Source organism: Mustela nivalis (assembly GCF_964662115.1).
Source record: "Mustela nivalis genome assembly, chromosome: 14".
In the NCBI taxonomy this organism is placed as follows: Eukaryota; Metazoa; Chordata; class Mammalia; order Carnivora; family Mustelidae; genus Mustela; species Mustela nivalis.
In genome coordinates, this window is record NC_139033.1 from 87,508,118 (window position 1) to 87,530,143 (window position 22,026).

At 40.4% G+C, this 22,026-nt stretch overlaps 2 protein-coding genes and 1 long non-coding RNA gene across 14 annotated transcripts in view; 1 reads left to right on the forward strand and 2 right to left on the reverse strand.

Annotated features, from left to right (window-relative positions):
* Window positions 1-5,150: 5,150 nt before the first annotated feature.
* LOC309847596 lies at window positions 5,151-15,408 on the reverse strand. The gene is made up of 2 exons (XR_014302515.1): window positions 15,334-15,408; window positions 5,151-7,579 (listed from the first exon to the last, which is right to left on the reverse strand). It is a non-coding gene; the product is annotated as an uncharacterized lncRNA (long non-coding RNA).
* TUG1 (taurine up-regulated 1) lies at window positions 5,705-15,325 on the reverse strand (the record flags this gene model as incomplete). Its single annotated transcript, XM_082698179.1, has 2 exons — window positions 5,705-11,768; window positions 12,924-15,325. A coding segment is annotated over one exon (468 nt), but the record flags the coding sequence as incomplete, so codon positions are not given.
* The window catches only part of MORC2 (MORC family CW-type zinc finger 2), a 61,542-nt gene continuing 54,824 nt past the window's right edge, over window positions 15,309-22,026 (forward strand). For 9 of the 12 annotated variants that reach the window (XR_014302497.1, XR_014302498.1, XM_082698012.1 and 6 more), the window contains exon 1: window positions 15,319-16,872. Coding sequence is in view for 10 of the 12 variants with exons in the window: in XM_082698012.1 (XP_082554138.1) it covers window positions 16,805-16,872 (68 nt within the window). In the remaining 2 variants the exon portion in view is untranslated. Of the gene's footprint in view, window positions 16,873-22,026 lie in introns of all 12 variants that reach the window. The other 3 variants (XM_082698007.1, XM_082698008.1, XM_082698004.1) reach the window with 1 other exon arrangement.

Below are 22,026 nucleotides of genomic sequence, written 5' to 3' on the forward strand. Positions count from 1 at the left end.
AAGTGAAGATGGGTAGTGGGAATACAAAAGCAATAGGTGTCCATAGCAGTGGTAACTCTGGGAGTGGGAACTCGGGGCATCTGAGTAATAAAGCCAACTGATTAATTTCCGATGGGAGATATATGCCGTTTCATGGTGCAGCCAGTCTTCCACCTAGGGAACTGCACTTCTGTTAGTCCAGCTAGTCCAGCTAGCAGTCCAGGCTCCCTCAGTAGCATAAAATTAGAACAATGGAATAAGATGTTCCTAAGAAATATTCCTGACAAAGTGTTTGTGGGCAGATTAGTTTCAGCTGTGAAGGACAGAAAACCTCAAATACCAATTATGTTAAGAGGATAGAAGTTTCTCTTATAAACCACGTCCAGAGGTAATCAGTGCAGACCTGGTATGGTGGTTCTTCACACACACCTCCTTCTCCTTCATGGTCCGACTATGACATGCTCAGGTTTTAACCTCCAAGCCCACATTATACTCAGCTGAATGGAAGAAAGAGATGGGCACACACTTTTAAGGACAAGTTGCAGCAGTTGCTCATGCCCCATTGGCCAAAATGTAGTCAGTGGGTTACACTTATATGCGAGGGAGGCTGGGAAATGTGTTTATTCTGAGAAGAATAGATACAGGGAGAAAACCAATCTTTGTCAGAAAGTAGCACCCCAATGTATAGCTCTTTGCTGTAGAGTGGCCTATCCAAAGGCTAAAGACCAGTCACCTGAAAACCAAGCACCTTCAAAAGGCAACTCTAAGGGGTGCCTGGGTGGCTCAGTGGATTAAAGCCTCTGCCTTTGGCTCGGGTTATGATCTCAGGGTCCTGGGATCGAGCCCTGCATCAGGCTCTCTGCTCAGTGGGGAGCCTGCTTCCTCCTCTTTCTCTCTGCCTACTTGTGATCTGTCAAATAAATAAATAAATAAATAAAATCTTAAAAAAAAAAGGCAACCCAAAGTATGTAAGACCTAACTAACCATTACTCTTTGTTCTTTTTATCACTCTTCTATTAGCATATTCTAATGAGAAAATGTCCAATTGCAATTTGTTTCTTTAAAAACATTTAAATTTAGAAATGAATAAATTTTCTTAAAAAAAAAAAAAAGTTGTGTGCTTCCCATGACTAGTGAAACAATGCCAGTATATATAAAGTATTTAGTTTCCTTAAACTCTTCAGTTTACTCCAGAGTTTACTGTGTCCACCTTTCATGATCATTCCTTGACATATTTGTAGGTTTTATTTTCACCAAAATGGGTTCACAATATATGTTACTCCATAACTTTGTCTTTTCACTTAAATATATCATGGACATGCCACAGATTAAGACCTAGAGGTCTGACTCATTCTTTTCAATAGCTGTATTAATACTCCAGCTTGTAGTTGTCCTATAAATGATTCAATCGCTCCCTTTGATGGACTGTCAAGCTGTTTCCATTTTTCTGCTACCACAGGCCATGTTACAGCAAATTTCTTGCATTAATGTCCTTGTATCTCAGTGCTTTTAGTTCTTTGAGATTCAATCCTTCGAAGTGGAACTGCTAGGTTTAAAGATGCATTTAAAATTTGTAATTGCTATAGCCAGATCACCTTTTTAAGACTGCAACAATCCACATTCCCACCAACACTGTACAAAACTTTTTGTCGCTGTTTGAAATTTTGCATGATAGGTGACCTGGGGGACCCTGTTTTGATTTACATCTCCCTGCCCATGTGTACACTTGATCTGCTTTCATATGCTTACTGATTTGCCAGAGAGAAAAATGGTTTGAAGTATGGACTCAAGAGTCAAACCACTTGAGTTTCTGTCATATCACAAAACACGTGACCACCTATTGCAGGACTTGGACAAGTTACTTTATTTTTCTGAGCCTGTTTCCTTAGCTGTACAACAGGGATAATATTACCTATCTCCAAGGGTAAGTTGTATTAAATAATGCTTATAAAGTGCCTGAAACAATGTTTAGCACATAGCAAGCTCTAAGTAAGTGGTTAGTGACAATTATTGTTGATGTTTTAGATTTCTTGAGTTGCCTATTGGATGTTCTTTATTGGGATGATTGTTTTATAGTAATCATTTTGTAGGAACTCTCTGTATATTAGGGATATTAATCATCAATCTGTCTTATGTTGGAAATTTTTCATGTGTCTCTCATGTCTTTTATAGAATCAAGATTTGTTTTCCCCAAATTTGTTTATGTAGTCAAGTATGTCTACAATTTCCTTGAGAACTTCTAGATTTTGTTTTGCTTATGGTCCCCATTGTATGATTATAAAGTCTCCTAAAAATTCTTCCAATATTTCATTTTACCATTTGAATTTGCAGTCCTTTTAGTATTGTCTATGTTGTGAGGCAGGAATCTTGTTGCTCTTGAGGCACTTCCTGTAGATCTATTCATATAGCAGTAACACATATCAGATTTAATTTAGAATCTTCATGAAAAGAGAAACTTGGAATCCTGTTCTCATATAAAATATTATAGGAAACGCCAATATACAAAATTTGAGCTGTTTGAAGTGGTCAAAGGCTTGAGTCAGATAATGAAGAGCCTTGTAAACAAGTATAAAGTTTCAGAATAATAGTTTAGATTTTATTCTAAAACAATGGGGGATTGTTCAAAGGTCTTAGGCAGGGGAGTAACACAATCAGATCTGGGTATCAAAGATTACTCTCGTGGCTCTGCAAAGAACAGATTACAGTAGGACAGCAGTAGAGGCAGTGACACTAGAATGGCATCCTAACAGTCCTAGCAATAGATACCCTGGACAAAGCTGACAAATTGTAGATTGTTTTAAGGTATATTTACATGATACACCTTAATGACTAATATGGATGTTTGGGGTGACAGAAAAGAGAAGGAAGTGACAATAATTCCTGTGTTCTAGTCCATGGAGGGCGGAGCCATTTATCAAGAAAAGAACACTAGAAGAAAGATTTTGAGGGGAAAATGATGGGGTCAGTGTGAATTATCTGTTCATCAAGCAAGGGGATATCTATATGACAGGTGGACATTCAGATCTCAAGCTCAAGAAATATATCTGGGCTGAAAATAGGAATCCGAAATTACCAACATAGTTGGAAACCAAAGCCATAGGAATGGGGAATTCTTCAGAGTAGGCGAAGAAGACCCAAGACACAGGAGGGACACTGAATCTGTTGGGCTCCTCTGACTGTAAGTTAACAAAAATTGGCCCTGGCTACCAGGCCTTTGTATATGGTTGTAAAGGGATACTGTTTACAGCCATATATATCATGATGTCTGCACAGCTGATGCAATTTACTGGAAGGACAGCAAGGCAGTTTACAAAAATTTTAGAAGCTTAACATTTAAGAAAATCAGGAATCTGGGTAACTGAGGAAACCTCAGTAACATTAACTCAGATGTCATTTACATATTGTTCTGGTAGCATGGGAGAGGCGCAGCTTCACAAAATGAGCTGCTGTTCTCAAAGAAGGGGGAAAAGACACCTGTTGGGTAAATTCAACCGCCCATTACGTTCTATCCCTTTGCTACCCAGGACATGCATTCTTCAATGTGAATAATTTTACAAATACTTCCGTTCAACATACTGTAGAAAATGTTTTATTCTTCTTCCCAAGGTGAGAACTTAAAATTTCTGGGTAATACTGTCCTTTTAGTTCTTAAATCATACCTTGCATATGCATCTGTTAGCATTTTTAAGCATCAACACACCTGTGTGTATTAGTGAGCAGATTACTGCCTGTAGAATGGCTTCCTTATCCATTTCAAATTGTCCTACTGTCAACAGATACTTCAATATCCACATTTTGCCTCAAGAGGCACATGCTTCTGAATGACAAGGGAGAAGTATCTTTACTGGCCCCTTTGCCAATATAAATTGCTTATTCCCACTACCCTGGGATACAAAGCAAGTTTTTGCTGCCTCTAGTTAGACACAATTCCAGACCTTCCATGTTTCTAAAGGTCTGAAGCCCATTTAACTCTCCGGTATCAATTTCTGTTATCAGTCATTTGGCTGTAAGCAAGAGAAATCTGCTTTGGCTAACAAATGAAAAGGGAATGTATTTTAAGGATATATGGTAGTCTACAGAATCAAAGGAAAATTTGGATAACTAGGCCTTCACAACCAGAACCAGGGCACCATGGGGGATGTCCTTGCACCAACTCTGGTATAGTTTCCTTGGGACACTACCATCAAAACGACTAACCTCCTGATTTTGTTTGCATCACCTCTCTCGAGAGGGGAATTTTGATTGGACAAGCCTTGGATCACATGATCAACTGGGGAGGTTTACAAGGCTTTAATATATAATCTACAGTTCCACTAAAACCTCAGAATGGAAAGGAATATCATTTCAAACAAAAAGTGGATATTTCTGGGGCACCTGGGTGGCTCAGTGGGTTAAGCCACTGCCTTCGGCTCAGGTCATGGTCCCAGGGTCCTGGGATCGAGTCCTGCATCTGGCTCTCTGCTCAGCGGGGAGCCTGCTTCCTCCTCTCTCTCTCTGCCTGCCTCTCCGCCTACTTGTGATCTCTGTCAAGTGAATGAATAAATTCTTTTAAAAAAAAGAAGTGGATATTTCTCATTGAAGAAAAGGGGAAATGGGAGGCAAAAATCAATGAATGGCCATTACACTAATATTTAAATGATGGGGAGAAGAAAACTATTGACAATGGAGCAATAGCCAGAAAGGCAGGAAGAAAATGAGAAGTGTCACAACACCTAAGGGAAAAAGAGTGTGCCAAGATAAATAATGGAAGCTGACTGAGCTGCTGTAAGTTTAGATTATGTACTAGACTTAGCAATAAAAAGGTCACTATTGAACTTGTGTTATCAAAATACTGAAGGATTTCAAAGAAAACATGATTTTTTTTCCTTCTACCTACCTAATGTAAACACTGCAAGAGGTCTTAATAGATTAGTATCAGTTAAGAACTGGAGTAATCTTTGATGAACACTGACACTACGATACACTGATTATAAAAAACTCAGACATTTAAAGAGATATACTTGAAAAATTAAGAATCAATTATTGAGTTCCTCAAAGAAGGTGCAACCTTGTCAGCTTCACTCATGGGAAGACAAATATATTTATCTAAATGTTCACTAACATGAAGATGGGTATTTTAAATTATTTGACTTACAGTGGTAACTTGCCAAAGTCAAACAATAAGTACTAAATTTAATTTTTAAAATTCTTTATTTTTAAATAAAGTTTAAAAGTAATATGAGTAGTGGAAAATATTCAAATACAGAAATGTATAAAGTTGAAAGTCTCATGGAATCTACACTATTTGAAGAAAGCCATTAGTAGACTTTTCTATACATCATAAAACACAAATTTTTAAGTGAGTTCATACTATATATTTGTCTACCGTTTCTCTTAATATATCATGGCCGTTTTCCCATGTTCATACACAATAAATGTATTTTATCAATTTTAAAAGCCATGTAGATTTTCTTATATGGCTGAACCATGTGTTATTTAACCAATCCTTTACCAATAAACATTTAGGTTTTCTTCTATATTTTTCTACCATGTACTTCTTATGCTTCTGTAGTAACTTAAACATTGTCACTTCCTGTTTCATTTTGTCTTCTCATCTGGAAGACTTCAGTGTGGCCATGACCTCCAGTTAATAAATACTTGAATCTGTCAAGTGTCAATGTTGGTAGACAGTATACTAGTCAGGACTGACTCAATTTTAAGCAATAGAAACCCAACTCAAAGTAACTTAAAGCAAAAAAGGGTATTTATTGGCTCACATAACTGAAAAGTCCATAGGGATATACTAGCTTCAGGCACGGCTGGATCCAGGGGCACAAACATTGTCATCAGGACTCAAGTCTCTCCATCATTTGGCTCTGCACTGGCTTCATTCTCTGGCTCATTTGATATGGTGGGCCCTGTTGGTTTGAGCTTTTCATACTACAAAGCCAAGCAACCTCAGTAAAGAGAGCTTCTGAGCTTCTCCTCCACAGTTCAGTGAAAGTCCTAGGGCTGAGTATCACTGGACCAACTTGGATCACATGACCATTCCAGAATGAATCTTTATGGTGAAAGAGATGAACGATGCTGGTTCATCAGGTCTGAATTACATGTCCACCCATGAAGCTTAAAGTTAGGCCAGACTGTCTGAATCATGTGGACTGAAGATACAGAAAAGTGGTTCCAAGGAACATCACAGTTGTTACAAAGACATGGAATGGATGCTGGTCAATCAAAAACAATTGATGTCAATACTACCAGATACTGAAAAAGTTTTTAGTCTCTGTTCACTAACAGCTGGCATTTGTTACTTTCTTGATAATAAATGTATTCTGAAAACATCATGAGGAGTTAAGTTTGTCCTGTACTCAGGAAGCTTGTAATCCATTTGAATGTAATAATTGTGTCCAATAGCATACTTTGGATGATGCAATAGTGTTTCAACAGAAGTAAACTCAGTGGTCTTGAATCTGAGCTCAACCATCTTGCTGACATGATGCTGGACAAGCCTCCCACTGGCAAATAGTTCTGTGAGGCTACTGAAGTCAGTGGTAAGTTTCAACTTCAGTGGAAACCTTTTTCTGTTCCTTTAGTCCTTTGCCAAGGTGAACTGGTAACATTTCTGTCACCTCTGTATTACTGCAGAAGAGAGAAATGGACAGTGCTTTCAATCTGCTGTAGTCTTTCAGATCTGGTAGAAGGGGTCTCAAGTGCTGAAAATGGTGACATATACACGTGTAGAGGCTTACTCTGCACTTAAAAAAAAAAAAGGGCTGCTGGTCACGTAGTATACAGCATGGTCCTTCCAGTTGTGAACATTAAGTTCTGGGGTTGGGGGGCGGTGGTAAGATGCAAGCTGCTTCTATTCAAAACTCCTTGGGTGGAACTGAGTGTAAGACAGACTGGTACCAGTTGGTAGTTTTCTCAGGCACAGCCAGTCTGATTGCAACATGTCAAAAAAGGCATACAAGGGCTGAGTCTAAACATGCAAATAGGTACCTTCATCAGGGCTAGTCACACCAACAGCCAGGATGTGATCTGTCAAAATGGGTAGACTGATGTTGAAGCTCTGTGAATTAGTTTTTATCCTGAGCACTCCAGGGTCATTCCTTAGGATTTGCTCTGGATACCATTTTCTGACCTTAAAGGGTCAGCCAGGTATAGCAGCTTTCATTTTTCTGTTTATCTGCCCAAGAACTTTCAGCTCAATAGAAGGCTATATTCTCAATTCAGACTTGAGGTTCTGTTGTGGAGTCTATGCTACATCTGGGAATGACAAGGTTGGGAGGGCCAGGTTCATGAAGGTTGGCCCTACTCTCTTTGGTAATCAAGTCTCCATCTTCTGAAACTCTGCCCATCTCTTGAGAATCAGTTTATAAAGAAGGCCTTAGATTGGTTGGCTGTTGCTGCCAAAAGACTTAGATTAAGATCTGTGGCAGGGAGAGAGCAGTTAAGATCCTAGGTTTGAGTTTTAGGCTTTCTTCATTTTCAACCATCAATTCTGATACACAGCATACATTAGACTCTTGAACAGATGATCATCCTCACCTTAAGCCCCTCATTTTGACTGTGTTTGACAGGATTAAAGGGAATGACTGGCAGTGTAGATCAGTGTCTTTTTCTGTAAGTACAGAAGAGAAAATCGAGCTGACATTTTGAAGGTAGTAGAAAAATGGAGTTTGTAGATAACTTATGAACAAATAATAGTTATATGTACAAGCAAGCTAGTCATTAGATTTTTATTAGTTGAGGGTGCACAGGCCTTGTTTGATGATTTGTAGACAGAATCATGTAATCAGGGTTAGTCTAGAGAAAAAAAGATACAAAGAAACCATTCCCAGCATTTAACCAGTGCATTCATTAGAGTACAGTTGAGGACAGCTGACCCTTAAGTAGACTGTGAAGGATGGGACTGAGATTTTTCTCATGACACAAACTGACGTCTACTTGTTTAACATGATCTGGTCTGGGATTTCATGAATTGAATCCATCCTGCAGAAACAGATTAAGTGTCTTAATGCCTGGGTGTATCTCAGAGCAAGGAATGTCAGCCACTCTCAGTGTAGAACAACAGTATGGAGACAGATGAAATTCCATGAAAACATCCACAGAGACAAGACACTGTGGTCTTGTAACATTAGGAAGAAGCTGCAGGAAGCTCTTGAGTGTACGAATTAAATCTTAGCTGTAGGCTGTGTAGATTTTCAAGTCCCTCTACATTTCCAACAACAAGGTTGATGATCAGCAGCAAGCTACCATGGCCTGGTCAAAAGGCCTACCTCCAAATATCCCTAACACCTGTAGCGGATGGTACCAGATATCAAAAGATCCATCACAAAAGAATACCTCTCACTGGTTAGAAGAAAATTTTCCAAAGGATCACATTTAAAATCACATACATGAGAGAGGATGTTCAAAAACAAGTCTCTTGTGGATCAGGTGTTACATGTAGTTAGAGCAGAGTATTCATAATTTTGGAGCAGATATGCTAATAATGGAGGAAATTTTTTAAGGTTATTAGCTCATTTATCCTGGAAACAGCAGTTAAACTGAATAATAACCAAGGAGCAGTGTAACTGTCACAGGCTGAGTCACAGTGACTTTAGTTTTGAGAATAAGATGAATAACTAGGTACCCTTTTAGGTAATGTTGCCAGAATTTCAGTTCTACTTTCATAGTTAATGGTTATCCCTTGCACACGAAGTAGAGTACCATGGCTGATGATGGGAGGTCCAATGTACAAGTTGGTCTAATATGGCCTCAATGAGGCATCATCAACTTTAGTACCAGCTTCAATACCTGGCGATTCAGGTATCCAAGGAGGATCAAGACTTCAAAGTTACGTGTTTCAAGTACCACTAGAGCGTCTGGTGTTTGTTAAAGCAGCTGGGTAAGGGGGTGTGTCAGTGTAGAGTACACATGAATTGCTGACTATATTGAATCCCAGGAATCACTGACTTGAAATCCATCTGGGGTTACAGGGCTGCTAATCTAGGTCCATTTGATACCACTTTCAGCCCATATGACTACTCTGGGGGGTGAGGCAAAGATATGCCCATCTTCTTGCACTTTTCTGATTTTGCCCACAGTAAATATTCCTAAGAATATGCAGCATCAACTGAACATGGACTGGGATGGGTAGAGATACAATCAGAATGCCATTCAGGTTGCACATGTTGTCTAGGGCAGTGGTTTTCAAACTGCGTTCTGAAGAATTCTAGGTGTTGTAAAAGTCTCCTTAGGGGTCACCATGGTGGTAAAGGAAGATGCTTGTGGCAGGTTTCAGGCCCCCCACTCCTGCTTCATCTACAGCAGCTTCTCTTTTACTCTGGGCTTCCACATAGTTTTCATCCAAAGGGCTTCATGGTCACAAAGCCTTTGGAAAACCAATGATCTAAGAATAAGTTGTTCACAAAATGCTGAAATACAAAAAATAGGTCACAGAAACCAGAAACTGTGAGCAAAGCCTGTGGTAAGCCAAGAAGGTGTCTTCCTAGTCATTCTTTCCCTAATATGGACCACATTACAGAATGATGAAGTTAACATTCAAGTCTGCTATAAATTCTGATGGCTCAAATTGGGTTTTTGACTATGAGAGAACAGGCTATTGGCTTTAAGTGACAATAGCACTGGATTTTTGCAGTCAACATACATCTGCAAAATGCATTCCATTTCTTTGCAAATATTATCCCAAGTCCATGGCTAGATGACTTCTCTTCCAGCACTGGTATGATCTCAATGGGCCACAACTCAAATTCTAAGAAAATATTTCCTATCATCCCTCCTCCCCCTTTTCTCCATCCTTCTCCTCCTCCCTTCCCTTCCCAAACTCCTCACCAGAGATTTCAATGCCTTTTGAGCTAGATTTACAGCACAATTCTAACAGAGAAGTATATTGCTAAATGTCATGGAACCCATCCAATTTGGGGTGCAACGTTAACTTTTCCCCATTCCCTTCCCATATGTTCCTACAAATCCTCTAGCAGTTCCTTTAACAAAAAGAGAGTTAACGGTCAAGATGTAGGACTCTCAGATGATTAAAGACATACCAATTCAGTTACTGACAAGGTAAGAAATGGCGGGGGGGGGGCCGCCTTCAAAGATGCTTTTTACTCCTGGGTCCCCAGGGCAATCAGGGAGCATTGGCTATACTGCTTTAAAGCAGTTTCCCCATTCCATTTAAAGGAATGCTGTGACAATAACATTCTGTGTTTGATTAAATTTAGGACACACTGGGCTAAACAGCTCAATGAGGCTCTTTGTTGCAAGCCTTCTGAGATCCTTTAATACATGACTCTGAATCAGGGGAGGGAACATATATTTTTTTCCACAATAAAGGATTATGGGAAATCTACGTATATATGTTATGAGTATGCATCAGATATACATACACACACATATATGAACAGCACTGCTCTAAAAAATAATGTAGGACTCATGTTAAGTACATGTTTGCGGGTAGAGGACTATAGATAAGACATTGACGTCTAGTAGTTAATAAGACTTAGGGAAAAAAAAAAGGACAAAAGACGAACAGGAATCTCCAGTTAATTAAGCCATTTGGGAATTTAGGAAAACCATGTGAAAAACAGATCTAAAAGTAGCTTCATGTTTCATATTACAGTCTTATCATCAGATGAACGTATGCCTTGTTGGCAAGAATAATCTACCACTATGAAGAACAGTCCGCTCTTAAACCTTAGGGGTATTGCCATGGAATTCTGGTCTAAATGCAGCCATCACAAGATTATACTTACAAAATACTGGCTGACTAAGGGAACCACATCAGGAAGGTGAAAAATTTTCTGGGGTTACCAATCTCCAGTCATCTTAACACTGCAGGTAAAGTAGAGGCTAAGTTAATTCCATGAGAGAACTGGACTGGGAGTCAGAAGGCCTGACCTCTACCACTTTGTAGCTGTATCACCTTGGATAACCTTTTAAATTTTCATTTCCTCGTTTGCAATTTACTGTGTTATTTTGATAATTGAGATTATTTTGATAATTGAGATTAATGCATGTAAAAGTGCTTTGAAACTATAAAGTGCTATATAAACATAAGGGATTACCATTACAGGTTCTACCTGGAAGTATCAAGAGGCCTTTTCTGGAATCTGACTGGAGCTTTTTGAGATGCTGTTAGGTAAAGGGTTTCCTTAGTAGAATTTCTTAAATTTGAGTGAAAAGTTCTGGTTCCTGAGTAATCCCAAAGATGCTGTGAGTTCACTGTGCCTTTGTTTTAATCCCAATATCTGCTGGTCAGAATATCTGCTTTCTATTCAGTAGGCTACTATAGACTTGAAGTGAAAAGAATAAGATCCAGTGACCTGGATAGGATCCTAGCCACTTCATGAATTTCAATCATTTGAGATTGTGGGGTATGGTCCAATGCCGTTCTTGAAAAAGATGTTGTCATTCTTCAGTGTTGGTAACTAAAAAATCCTCTGGTCCAAATTTATTTTGTGTCTCTGAAGGCTTTAACTGAAGAAATGAAATGCACACTCAAGGAACAAACTGGGTCTTCGTTGTGATAAAATAGCTTCAGCTACTTGGCTTAAACAGTCTGACTTCACTATAAAGGGCTGTGCTGAATCTGGTTGGAACAGGACAGGAGTGGAGGTGAAGGCCACATCATGATGGCTGAATGCCTCTTGGATCACACTGGTCCACAGGAATGATGTCTTCTTCAGCAGTAAGGTGAAGGAATCACTGATGGCAAAAATCCAGGTACCAGATCTGTAGGCTGATGGAACAGTACAAGGAAGGTGGTCAGAAGGTCCAGGTGAACACACTCAGCAGGAGGCACAGGACTGGAAGGGACAGGAACAAAACAGGTAAGATAACAAATGCATGGAATTAGAAACACAGGGACTCTAACACCAGGGTTTGTTTTCAGCATATCAGCTGCCTGATGGGTACTAATTCTCGATAAGCCTAGCTAAGAAGCAGACAAATTTTACTGGGAGTAAAAAAGCTTTCTGATTAACAATTAGTAATGATAAGAACAGAAAGAGTTCTCTGGGAGGGACTGCTTCCTGACTCTTGAGAACAAACTGTCTTAGGGAAGCAGCAAAAAAGAATTGCCCTAGATCTCATAATCTGGGGGAGTAATCTGTATTCAGGCTGCTGAGCAGTGCCTGACTGGGGAGAAAGTAGTCCCATTGGTAGCACAAGAAGAACTGAATTTAGGTTTATACACCAACACCAGAGATCTTGTCCTTCTTCCTTTTCCAATGCTTTCCTCGAATTATCTTACGATCTTGTACTTTTAAAAGCTGTTTTTAACTTTCACTTTAACAAGATTCAGTCTTGTGTGGGAAAGAACAAGGTACCTAGAGAGTAAGACCCTGGTATTTGCACCTTTCTGTTAATGCCCTATGCAATGTATCAGTTTCTCTTCATGTCTGAGGGTTCCCTACATCTTTTAAAATTTAGAAAAACAAAACAAAACAAAACAAAAAAAAACAAACAAAATGAAAAACAAAACAAAACAAAACAAAAAAACCACCAGGAAACACAGAAAGAAACATGACTCATAACCAGTGATCTTTTTCCTAATCACGAGTAATTAGGTTACCACGAAGCAATTAAGCAAATGCTTACAGAGTCTCTTTCGATAGCCCACTCTCTAAATGACTCCTTTCTATGAAAGGCTTCATCATATGCATGTAGTACATGTGGGCAAAAATCCTTAAAACAAAGCCCTGGATTTCAAGGGGCTTGCTATCTGGAAAAAGAGCAAATACTTGCAAATGACTACTTTACAAGGTATACTACGCAAAGATAGCTAAAAGGTAAACAACATGATATACAACTTAAGTTACGGAGACTCAGGGAGTAGAGAACATCTGACTGAGGAAATGGCAGTGTTCTGACAGGTGAAGAACCAGAGGATTCCAAAGCACAGCATGAAAAGGGCAGAGATGGTAAGTAAAGAATGAGGCATTTTGGAAAATGGCAAGTACCATAGTTCACGTTTGATGAAGTGTTGCTAGAGTTTGCACTGAAGGTCTGGCAGACACTCAGGTCTTCAAATCCCAGTAATGGTGCTGGTGGCAGTGCCTGCTCAGTTGCTGTCTCTTCTCAAAGCAAGGTCAACAGCCCCCATGTTCAAAAACAAAAATACTGAGCTCCAGAGTTCTTGTCATATCCTGACACACTCTTCAGGTCCCAGATGTTGAAAATCTGGCAATCTGGAGCCCACGCTGTGGCTACACAGAAAAGCATCTGCTCCAGCTAGTGCAGAACACGGTAGTGAAACCTTTTTGGCCTCGTATCCTGGATATCTCATGTTTTGTCATAGAATTTCAAGCTTTGAGTTCCAGTTTTTTTTTTCTCCCTTCTCCTGAAAAAAGCATCTTATAAGATAGCCACAGTCTTAAGATTCTTTTGAGGTACATCCAGATAATAACAAAAGAGCTAAAAGACCAACACATTTTTCTCCAAAACAGTCATTTTTCTGGAAGTGAGATCATTTGTCTCTGCCCTTTATGTAAAAGGAATAGTCAATTGATTTTCTCAGACATTTGTATGAAATAGCAAAACAGATAAACACCTAACCAGACAAAATACACATAAATGTGTTTATGTTCACTTGCTTAGAGCTGTACCACTGGTAAGCACCACTCCACAAAATGAAAATGTTTGAAATCCAACTGTTCAAACATTTCTATAGTGTTTGCTGGACAATGGCCAGGAATTTGATAAAAGCAGCTGACAATTAACAAAGGAGCAATCACTGGCATCTTGGCCATCTTAGTAACACACTTGCAAGCAAATAGAATACAAAGCCAGCCAGGAAAAAGCTAAGCATTGAAACACTTCCAAATCTACTGATTTTGAAGTTCAGCAGAAGTCATCATAAAACTCTTCAGAGAATGTTAACCTTCAATTAATAACGATAAACCCCCAAACATCTTCATCTTCGGGAATTCCATGCCTGGTTTAGTCTGTTCCAGTGAGCCAGCTTGCTAAAAATCCACCTGCACCATTAGTTAGCTGGCCTTGGCAGCACCATTTAAAAATAAGCCTGCTCACTACCAACCGCACAAAAGATATAAAATAGAAGCAAGTAATGAATGGCAACCATGGTTGTGGAAAATGGTCAATGAAAGAAAGGTAGTCAGGTACCAGTATAAGCAGCAGAACACTAAGAATTGCTGGGCAAAAGATTCAACAGGCTTCTTGATACTAGAGAACACACCCACTTCTGGTTTTAGCTGCTTTATGTGGGGGGGCCATTGAACCATACCAACTTGTCAGCCACCCTTCAAGCACCCTATGGTAAAAAGAAAGGACTCAGAATAGAAGCCAAGCAGTGGAGTGTTGTTACCCCAAATATCCATTATGCATAGAAACAGCTCACATATCCCAGGGATTCAAACGGGCTTCAAATCGGTTGTGAAGGGTCCCAAATGACATCTAGGCCTCAGTTTCCTCCCTGTGGCATAAAACAATTGGAGTTCTTAACTCTTCTGGGTCACAGCCCCCTTTGATAACTTGCTGGCGATGGATCCTCATTCCCCCCAAAATGCAAACTCCCACTATTTCTGCATACAATTTCGGGGAGTTTGGGGTATCTCCAACTTCAATCCAAGGTTCCCAGGTTCAAAATCCAAGAACTGGGCAATTGCTAACTTTTCTTATTACAACTCAAAAAAACCCCATTACAAACAATAATCATCCCTTACGTACACCGACGCTTTATACTTTACAAAGCGCTTTCAACCCCACAAACATTGATAGGCAGAGGAGGAAACTGAGGCGCCGACAAATTACAGAGTGATTTGCCTAAGGTCACTCGGCCAGCTGGTGGCTAGGCCCGGAAGCAAACCCAGCTCTTCCGACTCCGGGGCTTGTCTCCCCACCCCGGAGCTGCCGCCAGAGCTCCCGCCCCTCACTAAGGGGGCATAAGGAGGAAAAGGCAAAGTAGAAAGCCCACCACCAACCATCCCCCGGCGCCTTCTTGCCCCCCCAACTGGGTCCTTGCAGGCCCCGAAGGGTGGCGCCAGGCCTCCAGGCCAGCCCCGGCCACCCCCGCCTCCCCGGCCGCGCCAAATCCCGCCGCAGCCGCCGCCTCCCCGGGAGCGGGGCGGAGCAGCTGCCCGCCGCCGCCGACCACCCGGACGACTCCTCGACGAATCGCAAACGCATAGGCCGCCGCCCGAGTTCTGCGTACGAGAAGAAAGACGCGGCGCGAGCGCCAACGGCCACCGGGCGCGCGCCGCGGCGGCCGGGCCTGCGCCCCAAGAGCTGGATGCCAGAGCAGGAGAAAGAGCCGCCAACCGATCGCTCGATCGACCGCGCGCCCGCTCCTTCGCCCTACCAGACCGGGGAGGGGGGGAGGGCGCGCCAGGGCTTCTTCGAGTTAGGGACCTGACTCCCCGGCGACGAGACAAGATGGCTCCTCCGGTCCGCGCCGCAGCTACCGTCCCGGCTGCGTCGCTCGGCCCGCCCCCGGTACTGTTTCTTTAAATGGCGGAGAGGGTCTTGAAAGCAGGAAGAGAGGCGCGCGCCCTCACGTGACAGGGGCGGGCCCGGCTAGCAAGATCCGGTCACGTGGGGGCCAGCTGCCCGCCAATCAGGAGGCGTCGCATCAGGGCGGGGGCGGGAGGAGCTGCGGCTCCGTGATTGGCCGAATGCGCCGCGGATGCCTCGGGGGCTTGGGGCGTCGGGGAGTGCGCGAGGCGGCCCGGGTGGTGTGCACTAGCGGAGACAAAGCGGTGGCTGAGGTGGCTGTAGCGGCTGCGGCAGCGGCGGTAGAGCAGCCCTAAACGCCGAGTTCCGTGGTGCTGAGTCCTGTCATCCTTTTATCCAGCGCGGCGCGTGGGCGGCTGGTCTCGCGGCGGCGGCGGCAGCGGCGGAGGCGGAGGCAGCACATGGTTCCAAGAGCGCGCTGCGGTTGTTGGGTTCCAATTCCGTGGGGAGGGACAAAGGCAGCTTTGAGCACCGGGCAACGCCCTGTCGGGTTGTGCGCTCTCCACACAGCCCTCGACCCGAGCCTTGAAAGCTGGGACTAACTCCTCTCCGTGAGGAGGAGGCGGCCTCGGAAGCGAGGCCCTGGTGGGCCGAGAGACAGAGGCCTCTGTCTGAGGGAAGTGGGGGGAGGGGCGTTGCCCTCTTCAGGTGATTTGGGCGGGTCAATTCTGAGGCATTTTTGTGGGTCAGTGTGAGGTAATTTGACCCATTACACTGAAGAGATTGGGACTGGAGCTGAAGCTAGGTTGGGTCTGGGCTTTGGAAAAAGGAATCGTCATCAGCGCTTAGGAGACCTTTCAGTTGGGAGGTGGTGAAGCCGGAATTAACGCCATATGCACTCCATCGACTTCATGGCCGCCAGCCTGGGGCCTATTTAAGAATCCTGGAATCATTGGCGGTGAAGAAATGGGTGACTGCTCAGTTTTATGACAGAAGCTGGTGAATTTCCGGATTGGTAAATTTTCTGATCGGAAATTTAGAGGAACAACAAGAAAAAAAAGCTTGAAGAACCTTGAAGATGGAGAAGTAATAAAACCTCCCAACTCTAGTACCATCTACTCCAAGACCACATTCAACTCCTTGAACTATCGCAACTTAATGCTAAAGCTCTTTAAAACTACAGATTTACAAGTTTTTTTTTCCAGAATATTGCATCACAATTGAGAAGATAAAAACTTAAAGGAGAAATCAGTTGTAGTTTTAGACACCTCTTTGAATATATTTTGGATAGATACTAGGTAACCTTGTTTAACAGTAAGGAGTACAGACTTACCAAACCTTTCCTGGAAGGAATCCTGGAAAATCTATTCCATTGTTAAGTTTATATTTCCCAGTTAGTGGGTGAAGGACTGGAGATCTCACTGCACTCATGGCTTTCACAAATTACAGCAGTCTGAATCGAGCTCAGCTAACGTTTGAATATCTGCATACAAATTCGTAAGTATCTTTTAGGTGCCACTGAGGTCACTGCTAACACATTCCTTGATAATGCGAAAATCTTTTTCCCAAAAATCTCTGCTTTTTTACTTTTGGGGATGTATCACTGGATGAGTCTGGAGCTCTGTATTGAAGAACTGAGATCAGTGAAATATTTGTTGCTAATCCAGAAGAATATGATCTTCATTTGTTGGATCAAAATATATTTGATCAAATGCAAGTTTTAGTTTTTGAAGTCTATACATTGAGTTGTTTCATTCAAGGGTGTGATAGAAATCTAACGACTACTCTTCTTTGGATCGCCTGAGTTGGACTATTCTAGAATCAACTGTTTCTCTTTAGTGACACCAGCCAAAACAGTTGGGTTATAATAAGTCTGTTTTTTCCCTAATAAGAGAAAAAAAGGAATGAAGACCTTTAAATGACAACTTGTGAGAAGAAATTATTAGTTTCTCTTTTCAACAAACAGTTGGCTTTATCTTCTTGGGAAATTCGTACCTACATCCCATATAGATTTTATATGCTAAGCAGGAAATGGCAACTTGTTTAAACTCAAAATTTAAATAGCCTTTCCCCAGAATGTGTGCAAATCACAGAACACATGTATTTATGGTTGAGTTCATGAAGAGATTATCGTTACCCCATGTTGACCTGGAATGTTTTAGGGTTAATTCTTATGCCCACTCTCTTGGAAGTAATTCAGTGGGATCATAACCACATAGTGTTTTAACACATTCGTTTGTCACTTGAGTTGAAGGTAAGTATTCTACCGTTTTAGTACCTGGAGAAGTGATAAGCTACATAGATGGCCCAGAGATCTGAAGAACCACCTTAAGGGCTGAGGATACAGACTTCAGTCATCTAGTAATAGTGAAATGACTTTAATTCTTTTATGGGAAAGGAAAATATGTTGTGATGAGAGTCTGTAATTTTTTGTTTGCTTTTTCCAATCGAGGAAATAAAATTTTTCTGAGTAGTGAAGTGAATTCCCAAATAGTGATAGCCTGTTTTTTTTGTTTGTTTGTTTAGGAAGCGTATTATTGAACTACAGTGTTTTAGAGTAGCTACTGTAGGTGCCATTTAAGTGAAGTCTCATGCTATGGATGATGAATCTGAAACCCAGTTAGATAAGGTTGTAGATAGGTTTGTGTAGCTAGTTGATAACAGTCTTGGGTAAAATCTTCAGTATCCTTTTTTATATTTGAACTGCCATGTTTAAGAGGCAAACATTTGGAGACCGCTTAGATGATTGTGTTTGATAAATGGTTACTTCATTTCTGAATTGTGGAATGAGAGGCCAAATTTGGAATGACAGAGTCTGTGATAACTTTGGAAGACCATGAACAGGACTTGAGAAATTGGGTGGGTTCTATCTTCCCCCAAAGACTTTATTTAATGATAAAATAGTAGTTAAAACAGTTAATTGCTTCTTGCCACCTTCAACATGTGTAATCTTTATAGTAACCTTGTTGGAGTAAGGAGTATTCCTATTTTGTGTTTGAGGAACAGGCTGAGATTGAGTTAACATGCCAAAAGTTATACATCTGCTAAGTGGCACATTTCACACTTCAAGATTTAAGGCAATAAAATTTATTTGGCTATAAGGGTTAGTGTCTTTAACCATTAGGCAGTACTATAGTCAGATTTACCTTTAAGGACTTGCTTTCCTTCTAAAGCAAAGGGTTTACTACTTGTTTGGAAAGCCTATTAAATTCATCTCAGAAGTCTTTAATTTGAGATTCTGGAATATTCTTTTGCTGTATTACTAATAGGTAAACAGAACTAAGGTAAAGAACTGAGCTCTAGTTAAGTCACTTGTTTAAAGTGAAATTGGAGAATTTTCTGTGAATTTGACTTACCATACTGAATTGGAACCACCTGCTTGCATGACCATTTGAGGGTTGGATGTACCATTTTGGAAGCTTTAGATTGTCTAATCTGAATCAGACCTTTGAGGTTGTCTACTTTTGAATGTGTCCCATCCTGCCAGAAGGAACTATGAACACTAGAATACTGTGATAAGTTGGTTTATAGCCAATTTCAAGATTATTTATTGTGGTGGCATGACTGGAAGTTCATTTCTAAAAGCAGTTATTTTTTTTTTTTAAGATTTTTCCTTTATTTATCTGACAGAGATCACAAGTAGGCAGAGAAGCAGGCAGAGAGAGAGGAGGAAGCAGGCTCCCTGCAGAGCAGAGAACCCGATGTGGGGCTCGATCCCAGGACCCTGGGATCATGACCTGAGCCGAAGGCAGAGGCTTAACCCACTGAGCCACCCAGGTGCCCCCTGGAAGTTCATTTCTAAAAGAAACAAGTTTTTAAATTTTCATAAGATGTGACTTGTTACTCCTAGCGATGGTGGGTAGATCTTCTCTATGTTAAGTGATGCAGTGTTACCTTTAGAAATGGGAAGATTTGTGTCATAGTACCGTCTCCTTTGTTCTAATTTTTAAAAACCTAAGACTATAATAGGATGTTTGACATCTATGATATTGCCATATTGTGAATTATGAAAGCTATGGCCCTTTGCTTACTGTCCATGTAATTTGAACTTGCAGGCTGAACCCAGGTAGGCTAGAAGAATAGAAATCAATGTGGTACAATGCAGGGAGCATGCATGGGCTTGGGAGCCAGCCAAGTTTAGATTTGCCTGCTTCCATGCTGAGTCTTTGGGCAGGTTGAGTCTTAGTTTTTTCATATATTAAAGGGGGCTAATCTGATCCTTGGTTTCTTCATCTATAAAAGGGGGCTAATCTGGCAGTTTGAGGATTATGTATAATGTTTATAAAGTACTTAGCTCATGCATGGTACACGATAAACATTGAATAGATGGTGATTATTGTTTATTGTTTATTCAATGTATAATAATTTATATAAACCAGAAGTCCATCAGTGTAGTAGCTTGCTCTTTGGTGGTGGTCATTAGGCAGATACATTCTTAGTAAATTCTGGAGCATTTGTTGAAGACAGTAAACATCTGTCTTGAGAGGGTTTTTTGGGTTTTTTTTTTGTTTGTTTTTGTTTTTTGAGTTTTTTTGTATGATGTTTAGGGTAATTGTTGATGGTTATTTTGGTTACATCAGCATTAAGATTTAAAGCAGGCCTGGGAAGTTCTCATGATAACATGAAAGTTTAGGCTACTTTTTAAAAAATACAGGGTGTTGCTAGTATGAAATGGTAAGTTACGGTTTTTAAATAAAAGCAGTTTTATGCTGTTAGCTGCTCTTTTGTGGTAGGTTTTGTCTACTAGTAAAAACTTCCTGAGCAATCTAGATGCTAGATTCCAGATATAGTGGTAGTAGTGATGTTCCTTTTTAATAAGGTGTGTATCTTACATCACTGCAAGTACTGCAGTGGTGTAGTGGTCTGATAGAAAGTGGTCTGATAGAAAGAAGGCTTAAGATTACTGCTCTCTGTGTCTGTTCCTGTTGGCACATGTAATAAATTATCTTGGCAATATGATAGTTGTGGTTTGTTTTATCTATGTATATAGTGAATATAGAGGAAACTGTCCCCTCTAGAGACTTCATATTTTTGGGGATTTAGTTGAAATGTAGGTTCACACTCTAAATATATTAAAGCCATTTTAATGTAAAATGGATGCTCTAGTTTCTCATCTTTATTTTCTAACAGTCAAGGCAATTAACTGTTGTCAGCATCTCCAAGAACACAGCAGAAGCTATTACTGTATATGGACTTGTGGATAACCTGTTGGTTTAAATTCAGGTTGAATATAAATAGGGACACTATTTTCCTTATGTAATGAGTAGATTTACCCATAAATTTGTTACTGGAAATGCTGAGCTGCAAAACTATTCTGATCATGATACAAATGGTATAAAAGTCAATGGAAAGTGAGAGTTTGCTAAAAATCCTTGTCTTTTTTCCAGATGGTTGACCTTTCTTGGATAACACGCAAAGAATCTTTACATCTGTGAAAATAATTTTCTTTGATATTTATTCAAATACATGTTTCAAATGCTAGCAAGCAATGAATGGGTCTCTCTGAATAATACTTGAAAAAAAGGGGGGAGAAATTATGTCGGTATGTTTTTGGTTCTTTAGATTTTTAAGAAATGTTTAGAACTCTGATGTTAAGAGTTTATTAGTAGGACCCATCAATTAGTTGAAGGTCCAGAGAACGTAATGGGTGTTGCCTCTGACCTTCCCAACAGTTGTCACAAAGACCCCTTTTATGATGTGTCAGTACATATCACAAAAGTATCCCTTAGCTACATTTTATTATTTTTTAAAGATTTTATTTTTTATTTATTTGACAGAGAAATCTCAAGTAGGCAGAGAGGCAGGCAGAGAGAGGGAGCGAAGCAGGCTCTCCGCTGAGCAGACAGCCCTATGTCTGCTGAGCCCAAGGCAGAGGCTTAACCCACTGAGCCATCCCAGCGCCCCCCTTAGCCACATTTTAGCGATAGCTGTTAGGGTATCTGAAATACGTATGCGTGGAATAGCATTGACACTCTGGAACAGCGAAGGCCATTTGGAATGTTTTCTTTACATTCTGAATTTACAAGGCACATTTCAAAACATTGTATAGAAAGCAGTGAAAACTTAGCCGGAGATACTCTGTGCTTGCTGTTTGGAGATCTTACTGAATTCTAAATGTGTGTCATTTTCATTTGAAGCAGTCAGAAATAATGTATGACTGAGAAGCAGTTGCCTTCATTTTTTATTTCTTTGCCCTGATGGCAGAGGGTATCAGAATTAGTTTTGAAGATTATTTATATTCACTGTTTTCACTACCAAGGCCAGTACTTCATTCTTTTTTTTTTTTTTTTATAATTTTTTATTTGGCCAGTACTTCATTCTTAAACACATTTATTCCAAAGATTCCTGAATACAAGTTGTAGTCCCATTCTTATTATGGTTGTATTCTTTTTGTTGTTGTTATAGGAGCTATATTTCTGAATTTCCTTCATTATAGTTAAAGTACATGTTCTCACAATGAGAAATTTACATAGAATTTATTTTATATCTATCTAGCTATCCTTAAAAACATTTAGAGTTTAGAAAACTAACTTAAACTCTAAGTTTCTAAGCCATTTCTAATACAGGAAAATGGTTTAAAGCTTGAGAACAAATGTTAGATTTGCTTTTTTTTTTTTAAATTTTTAAAAGATTTTTATTTATTTATCAGAG